General features: G+C 55.1%; 1 protein-coding gene and 1 pseudogene across 3 annotated transcripts; one reads left to right on the forward strand and one right to left on the reverse strand.

Annotated features, from left to right (window-relative positions):
- Nucleotides 1-3: 3 nt before the first annotated feature.
- Nucleotides 4-3,631, forward strand: PDZD11 (PDZ domain containing 11). 3 transcript variants are annotated; one of them, XR_010391127.1, is made up of 6 exons: nt 4-162; nt 236-319; nt 659-715; nt 991-1,126; nt 1,626-1,686; nt 2,514-3,631. XR_010391127.1 is itself a non-coding variant. In XM_026096049.2 (6 exons), exons 1-6 carry the CDS (start codon nt 76-78, stop codon nt 2,546-2,548), a joined length of 423 nt encoding a protein of 140 aa, XP_025951834.1. In that variant the 5' UTR covers nt 4-75; the 3' UTR covers nt 2,549-3,631. The 3 variants fall into 3 exon arrangements, 2 of the variants coding, with proteins under 2 accessions (XP_025951834.1, XP_025951835.1); XM_026096049.2 differs by having other exon boundaries at nt 1,028-1,126; XM_026096050.2 differs by lacking the exon at nt 236-319 and having other exon boundaries at nt 8-162; nt 1,028-1,126.
- A 1,260-nt stretch (nt 3,632-4,891) lies between these two features.
- LOC112980850 (START domain-containing protein 10-like) lies at nt 4,892-8,117 on the reverse strand (annotated as a pseudogene).
- Nucleotides 8,118-8,368: the final 251 nt, after the last annotated feature.

Genomic DNA, 8,368 nt, shown 5'->3' on the forward strand with positions numbered 1-8,368 from the left:
GCGCGCGCGGGGCGGGGCAGGGCGGGAGGCGCGCGCGGCGTGACGCAGCGCGGCCGCTGAGGCGGGCGCGGCAGCATGGAGGCGCGGCTGCCCTACGACGACTACCCGGTGGTCTTCCTGCCGCCCTACGAGAGCCCGCCCGCCTGGGTGCCGCCGCACGAGGTGAGCCCGCTTGGGCGGGGAGCCGGGGACCGGGGCCCGCGGGGGAGGCCGCTCACGGCGCCTTGTCTTGCAGCGCGTTTATCACCCCGACTACAACAACGAGCTGACGCAGTTCTTGCCCCGCACCATCGTCCTCAAGAAGCCCCCCGGGGCGCAGGTGAGCCCCCCCCCCCGGTACTTTCCTCCCCTTACTGCTTTGGACAGGGCAAGGAGAAGCCGTGCTGCTGCCCTGCCGTGCTGCAAAGGCAGGGGAGGCTTGGTGGGTTAGGCAGAGAACTGCCATAACTCATGACATGGATCCCCTCAGGGACAGGGAGGAGCCCTCAAGGTGGGATGGCCGTAGAGGTTTGCAGGGAGGGAGCGTGCTCACAGCTCCCTGCGCAATCACTGCGGCTGTGACACCTTTGCCCCATGATGGAGGGACACATTAGCAGTAGGCAGAGTGCTGGGCCAAGGGGATGGTCACACTTCGCTGCTGACCTGGTTTCTCACACAGCTGGGTTTCAACATCCGTGGAGGAAAGGCCTCGCAGCTGGGGATCTTCATCTCTAAGGTGGGTCTCTGCTTCTGCTGCTCCCTCCCTGTGTTCTCTGTTCCCTGGCGTGTTGCCGAGCTGCCTGTTGCACGCACAGCTCACAGCCGTGAGCTGCCACTTGCCAAGCAGCAACCACAATCCCACACCTATTCCTTACCTGTGCCCGACCCGTGACTTGCTGCACTGCAGTCCTCACGCTCTCCGTCCCCTCCTAGTCCCACATAAGCGCACTGGATGCAGGCGCTGTGGGGCTGGGCTGTGTGCTGAGGGGAGCCCCAGCGCTGCCCGCGCAGAGGGTCAGTGCTGCTGCGTCTGCTCCTGCGTTCTCAGGTGATCCCCGACTCGGATGCACACAGAGCTGGGCTGCAGGAAGGAGACCAGGTGCTCTCAGTGAACGATGTGGATTTCCAGGACATTGAGCACAGCAAGGTGAGTGCTCCTGCTCTCCGGCTGCTGGGGCAGGGACACAGCTCGGCCTGGGCCCCAGCACGCTCTCACCTCCGGAGCAGGAAGAGAAGGGCAACATGTGCTTGCCTTGTCCTTCAGGCCTCTCAGCCTGCACCAACTCAGTACCTAACTGGCAACCTGCCACCATTGTCTAACAGTTAGGATGAGTGTGAGGCAAGCACCTAGATACCTTCACTGACAACATCAATCTTTTCTCTGTAATTCCCCCTCACCTCATCTGTACAGTAGGCAAAGTAATTCACAGTGCAAAGGGCACATATCTAATTTTAAAGAAAATACCCTCACTGATGAGGAAGAGCAGAGGAACGTTAACCTGGGGGGGCATAAGTCTCAGTGTTCCTCCTGAAACATCTGACATCAGATCCTGTGCAAAACAAGCCATTGCATTGCATAGCTGATGCACTGCTCTTACCTCTCCTCCAACCCAGTGCAGTCACCGAGCAACTCTTTCTGCTTTCAGGCTGTGGAGATCCTGAAGACAGCCCGTGAAATCACCATGCGCGTACGTTACTTCCCCTACAGTAAGTGCCTGCTAGCTTCTGAGTGCAGTGGGCTGGCAGCACTTCTCCTTGGGAAGCAGACTGCCGTGCATCCCTGCCAATTCCACCTGAACTTAGCTGTTTTGAGTCTAAGGTCATATGAGGTGTCAAACTAGAAGCCTGCAGGTCAGAAAGGGGGTTAGATTTTGATTTGGGGTTGAGGACAGCTACCAAGTCAAAACAGTAAGGAATGGCTTCAGCTGCCCACATACAAACTTGTAGAGCAGGGCTTAGCAGAGCAATGCTAAAAGCTAGAATGACTGCTTATGAAAGTGTTAATTTTAGAGCTGCAGAAGGAGCTACTTATCCTCAAATAACACAGGAATTAATTTTGTCACTAACAGAACCATGCTGATGGTGGACACTGCTTGTAGTTTTATCCCTCCCCATGTATGTTCAAATTTTGTTGGGGGGGTGGGGAGAGGGAATAGCCAAATTATTAACTCCAGGTTTCTGCACCCATGAAGTCTGGCAATAAGCAGGGGAGCAGCAAAAAAATTCAAGAAGTCAAGGAAACAAGTATTCTTTGTAAAAATGGAAATTGACCCTTGAATGAAAGCCAAAAAAGTAAAAGTAAGGAGCAAGGGAAGAGATGACTTTAAAACATACTTTTCTTATAAATGCTTTAAAAGAACTTGAAATGACTGGCTGGGATGCTAGCATACTATTTTAAAGCCAGCTGCTCTCCAGGAGAGAAACAAGCACTGCATCTATTTAAGGAGGTGTAAACAGAATTCATTTTGGCTGACTTCCCTCACCATCAGTGACCACTTCTGCCCTTTCAGCCTTGCCGTCTCTTTCCCTTCCAGATTACCAGAGACAGAAGGAAAGAACTGTCCACTAATAAAGAGCTGCCTGCTGGGGCCTCTCCAGAGTGGCTGTCCTGCAAAACTGTCTCCACTACCTTTCCTCAATATCCAAGATGACGCATCAAGTTTCAGCTGTCACTGGAGGTACAACTGTCCTGTTGGCTGCATGGGCACCAGCTCCGCTTCCTACTTGGAGGGACACTACAGAGTCTTAATTATCTGGAAGATGGATGGAGCTTTAGTCTGCACTCCTTGATTTAGGTCTTGAAACAAGCTCTTGGTGCTGATGTGGAAATGGGTACTGGAGGGCAGCGTCTTTAGTGATACCTGTGTTTCTATTCTAGTAGGACTTACTTTCAAAGAGTGCTCTGATGGTTCTGGATCAACCCTTGCTTCTAAGGTGTAAGGCCAAGAACATTCAAGTGTGCTCAAGCAGAGCATGGCCATAGTTTCCAAGGGATCAGCCGGTTCATTTCCTTTCTGGTGACACAAAATCCTTTCCCCCTGCACTGTCCTACCTCTGCTCTAGACTACTGGGTTTCAAGGAAAAGGAGTAAAATCCAGTCAAAGTCAAAGCACATCTCTAGCTGTTCTGCACTGCTCTACCAAGGCATTGTGTTTGTACCTCTCTGCTGGTTAGAGCCCCCGCATTACGGGATCAGGATGCTTGGAGCATGTTTCTAAACTCTGCTGTGGACACTTGGCAAGGTCCCTTCTGATGCACTGCTTGTGTGTTTAAGGGTTTCACCTGCGGGAGCTGCTTCCTTCACTTGGCACAGCCCTGTCTGTCCCTCTCAATCAGAACTCCCTGCCACTTTGCGGGAAACTCCTCCCCTTCCCTGTTCCTCACACACCATATCTCCTGCTGGGGCAATTCACCCACCTGCTATTAAATCGGTCAGATGCTGGCTGTTCTACACAGAAAAGAGAAAGCCTGCTGTGCCCTGTGCAGGGAGAGCACAGATGAAAGAACACACTAGTTACCAGCAAAGCTGGGCGCAAATGCACAGGGCTACACCACTTAGCATATGGGATGGGAACAGCCCTTGCTCTGACCTTCTATGCACTGTTTTCCATTTGCCTGTAATAACTGAAATAAAACTAGTATAGCAACTGGACTTTATTCTGAAAGTCTCTGCGGAGGGTTGGGTTTGTTATCGCTGTCAGTGCTACCCAGAAGAAATGCACAGAGCATAGCTGACGCAAGGACCAGCTCCGCTTGTCCCTGCAGCCCGTAGGAGGAATGTGTTGGACCCATGCCAGCTGCCTTCTCTCCATGATAAGGGTATTTTTCCACCATAACCAGTGGTTCAAGTCAGCCCCAGATAAGCATGGAGTGGCATTTTAACACTGTCAGAAAGATTAATAGCTGCAAGGGAGGATTTTGTCCATTTGTCAGGGCACTAACTTGAGATAGCTAAGAGCAGCAGCCCTAACGTAGCCAGGTTAGCTTAATGCAGAACATGGGGCAGAAAGCTGAGCCAGGCTGAAGTAGAATTAAAGACAAATAATAACTATTTTTTTCGGCCAGGAACAATAAGCACCTGGGAAACTTTATAGAGAGCTCTTATCTTACCTCCTCAATGAGTTACAAATAGAGAGACAGGCCTGCGGGTCTCACACAACATTCACCTCTAATCTCACACCATTCTTCCAGCATTTACCCATTCTGTGGGGAAGGAATACACCCTAGTTACTACAGTGCAACACTTCTCACTACTCTGTCCTCTTCATCCATCTGTTGTGCCCCGACTTGCTGGGCTGAAGGCTCCGTGAGCAGTCCCTGGCCCCACAGCTAGACCCTGTGCTCTGCTGCCTGGTGGAAACATGGCAAGCAAATGCATGCATCGGGCTTTTGGCACGCAGCGGTACTGCTGAGGAGCTAAGAGGTACCTCGAACACTGCCACAGAGGGGACTCGAAGTACAGGCCTGCAATCTGTCAGCGTTCAATCTGTTCATCCTGCCTCAGAGGGGACCCTCTGCAGCAGCTCCAGGAAGATCGGCTGTGGCCGGGGCAGCTTCCTCTCCCTGCCGTTACTCAGAGGGTCGGATGCTCTCAGCCATCACGCTGCCCCCGTAACTGTCTTGCTGTGGGCTGATAGGAATGAGTGGATTCCTCCTCAAGACACATTCATGCCTTAGATTATCCTGACTGACCAAGCAGTAATACGGTTTGCACTGCTCGCTAGAGTCCATGTCATCCTTCTTCCTGAACTGGAGGGAAAGGCTGGATTAATTACTGATTCCTGCAGGGAAAACAACAGGTCCAACAACATCAGATTTTTTTTTTGCTGCTCACAGAGGCAGTCACATGCACTGGAACAGCCTTAGCTTGTCAATGAATAACTCTCCAGTCAATAAAGCAGTGAGCCAGAAGTACTGCAGGTAACTTGACCTTCTGGAGCAACAGTAACCGTCCCAGAACAAGCTGTATTGTGTTAAGGCACAGCAGATTATACCTGAGAAATGTACTGTACAATGCCTTTCCCTGAGCATAACACAGTCAAGACAGTACAGGCAGCCTGTGTGCTCCTGGCCCCATTCAGTTGCTGTACTGAATGGGTCCAGTGTGCGAGGATCCACAGCGCCACTTCATGAGAGGAAAAGCTACCGCCCCAGAGATTTTTTTTTTTTAAACAGTCCCCTACCCCTCCTTTTAATGTAAAGCACGCAGATGAGCCGGAGCAGCATCACATAGTGTTCCTTCCCACAGCAACAGGAGCAGCATCAGTTCTCCGAGCCACTGTGGTCGCCTCTTTCTTCCTTCACTTCGGACAGGCCGCTCTCATCTATGTTCTCCAGCGAGGCGGCACGCTGCAGCACCAGCTCCGACAGCGCCAAGGCAGGAAGCTTGTTCTGCTCAGGATACAGCCAGGGTTTCATGCTCACATTGTGCTGCTGCTTCCAGGCAGGATACTTCACACAGGCCTTGTGCAATTTCTTCAACATCTGACCAGAAATAGGGAAGCAGAGGGGAAAAACAACCATGGAAGCTTAAAAGAGGTCTAGGCACATTTCCCATCTAGCCACTACTAACACCTGATCCGTTTCTTTTCTGGTTGCTTAAGGGGCTTGGGGCCCAATACAGAAAAGGGCAGGGCAGTTAAACTCCTTTAGGGGACCATTTTCTGTTTGCCTAGACCCCCTGAAGACACCAGCTGCTTTAGGAAGTGTGAAATTGAAGATTTCCCACACATCAGCTAGGGACTGGAATCCTCTGGTGTCACAGCAGGACAGAGTGGCAGAGACGCCCTCAAGCACAGCTCTGCCGCTCAGTTCAGGAGCTCCAAAAGCTACTGAGCCTCAGGATCCGGTTCAGATGGAGCATGAACAGTGGGGATAAGGCAGATCATTGTGCAAAAGTGGACCAGAGCTGTGCTATTATTCACTTCCTGCTGGCTTCAGAAGTGAAATCAGTCAGCTGGTGGGACTGGTAAGGCTGGCATAACGTAATACCACACCAGACATTAGCTAAAACACTCATTTCTAGTGCAGCCCTGCCGCAGAGGGAGGCCCATCCTCTGCAGCCCTTTGCTCCAACTGCAGGGGTGAGGCTTGGCACACGCACGCCGGAAATGCTCCACTCACCCGTGGTGCCAGGTACTGGGAAGCTTTATTTACAACCCACTTCGGCAACGACCCTAATATATCGAGGGGGAAAACCAGAAGTTAGTGTGGCAGAAAGTAGCTGTGCTCCTACCAACCACCCAGCAGCCCCCACAGCAGGCATTAACATCAGTGCATGCCAAAGGGGGTCTGGAAGGGAAGTGCTGCAGACTTACCTTTTGGATCCACCTGAGCCAGGTAAGTCAGACTGCAGCTGCTGGGCCCAGTTGAATGCACCAGGTATCCCGTTAAGAGGGATACTGCCCTTACCAGATCCTTCCGTGGAGGATATTTCTGTGCAGACACATTAGACAGTCAGATACCACCTTCCATCTTCCCTGATCTCTCCCTCCCTCAGCTCTAGCACTGAATACACAGGGCAAACAGACTAGGTGAGAGGCACAGAGGAGGTGCCTCAAGATAAGGGCTCATAAAGAAATTGCACAGCTACCTGGGTAGGTGCTTGGAAGTCCTAATATATCCCAGATGCAGGCAGGATCTTGCTGTCTACAGATATCCTGCTGCACTTGTGAGAGGATGGCACTGAGCAAGTGTAGCTCAGCTATAAGTTGTATCCTATTCAACAGGCCATCCTGACTCCTAATCCAGGAGAATTCATGCAGCTAGGGACTAACCAACCCTGGGATGGCATTTTTGTCCTGCACAGGACTGTCCAGGCCCTGTGATCACTGAAACTACATGGCCATCCAGCCCAGCCGGCTCTTCACTCACCGGGTGTTTGACAGAGAAGTTGATGATGGTGTGATACCCATCCTGAACCTGCCAGGATCGCAGTGTCACCACATCCCTGTTCTTTAAAGGCTTTGGGCACCGCCCTGGACAACAAAAGAAAGAAAACCGCCTTATCTTCCTGAGCAAGACATAGGGTCTGCACAGACCTGCAGTCACTCTACAGGCTTCTGCCTTGCCTGAGTGTCCTCCTTTAGTTCACTTATCACTTCAGTTCACTCTCACTGCATCCTACAAGCAGCACCTCTCCCACCCCTCACCAGCCCAGCTGCGGCTGGGTCCTGTAGCAGAGGTCCCAAGGGGTATCCCGGACCCCAGGTGTCTTTCTCCTGCCAGGAAGCCGGGCCAGGACGGGCCTCTGTTTAAGAGGAGACAAGATTCTGGCTGAGGAGGGTCAGTCCCGTCTCCTGTTGCCCCCCAGCCCGCACTCACAGGCGTAGTAGCCCACGTCGGCGTTGGCGGCCACCTGGGCGATGTCATGCGTGTCGATGACATTGGTGTCCCACTTCGGGCGGTACTCGACGTCGTGCAGCACGTCGTACACCGTCTCCGCCGGCACGTCCGGGATGTCGATGCGGCACTGCGGGCGGGAGCGCCAAGGATCGGGACGTGCTCTCCCGCCCGGGGATGGGGCACCTCCGTCAGGGAAGCGGATCAGCCAGGCAGAAAGGCCCCTTCGCGCCCCCGGCACGCTCCAGGCTCCGGTTCCCGAAATACCGCGCAAGCGAGGAGGAGGAAGAGGCTCACCGAGGGCGCGGAGGGGGGATCCCGTCACGCCACTCATCCCGGGGAGCGAGGAAGAAGCAGAGCAAGAGAAGCAGAGCCACCAGCCCCGCCGCCTGCCCCCGGGGCGAGGGGGGAAGCCGCTCGGCCGCCGCCCCGGTGTCGCCCGCCCCGGGGGAAGCGGCCCCCGGCCCCGAGGCGCCTCGACGGCGCGGCGCCGCCGCCCCACCTTGAGCCGGTGCACGTCGGAGCCCGGCGGCGGCGCCTGGATGCAGACGGCGAGGCCGTCGCGGCCGTAGCAGCTCTGCCAGCCGCCGTCGCCCTCGCACTGCTGCCGGAAGGCGCGGAAGGCGGCGGCGTCGGGCACCCGCGCCGGCTCCATGCGGGGCCGCCCTCTGCCCGCCGCCGCCCTGCGCGCTCTGCGTAGGCGGCCCGGCCCTGCCCACGCCCACGCCTCCGCCTCCGCGCAGCGCCCGTCGTGAATACCGCCCCCCGCAACAGGTGCGCGGACGCCCGGGCTCCGCCCCCGCCTAGGCAGCCGCCAGTCAGCGAGCGAGCCCGGGCAGGTGGGGCTCCGCCGCCCGCGGATTGGCCGCCGTGGGTCGGGCCGGCTTCAACGGATTGGGTACGCCGGAAACGGCGGCCGCGCTCTGATTGGTGGGTTTCAAAAACTAGAGGGGGCGCAACGGTCTCGCGGCAGCCCCGTTAGCACCTCGCATTGGCTAGGGCGGGGGGAACGCCGTGCGCGCCACGTGGGCGCAGCAGCGCCGGCAGC

Source organism: Dromaius novaehollandiae, chromosome 11, assembly GCF_036370855.1.
Source record: "Dromaius novaehollandiae isolate bDroNov1 chromosome 11, bDroNov1.hap1, whole genome shotgun sequence".
Taxonomy (NCBI): domain Eukaryota; kingdom Metazoa; phylum Chordata; class Aves; order Casuariiformes; family Dromaiidae; genus Dromaius; species Dromaius novaehollandiae.

What these genes read in the sequence shown, in the direction of transcription:
- PDZD11 (XM_026096049.2), top strand. Translation starts at nt 76, where the DNA reads ATGGAGGCGCGGCTGCCCTACGACGACTACCCGGTGGTCTTCCTGCCG. An exon ending in AGGACATTGAGCACAGCAAG is followed by an intron (nt 1,127 to 1,625) that starts GTGAGTGCTCCT and finishes TTCTGCTTTCAG; the next exon opens with GCTGTGGAGATCCTGAAGAC. An exon ending in CGTACGTTACTTCCCCTACA is followed by an intron (nt 1,687 to 2,513) that starts GTAAGTGCCTGC and finishes TTTCCCTTCCAG; the next exon opens with ATTACCAGAGACAGAAGGAA.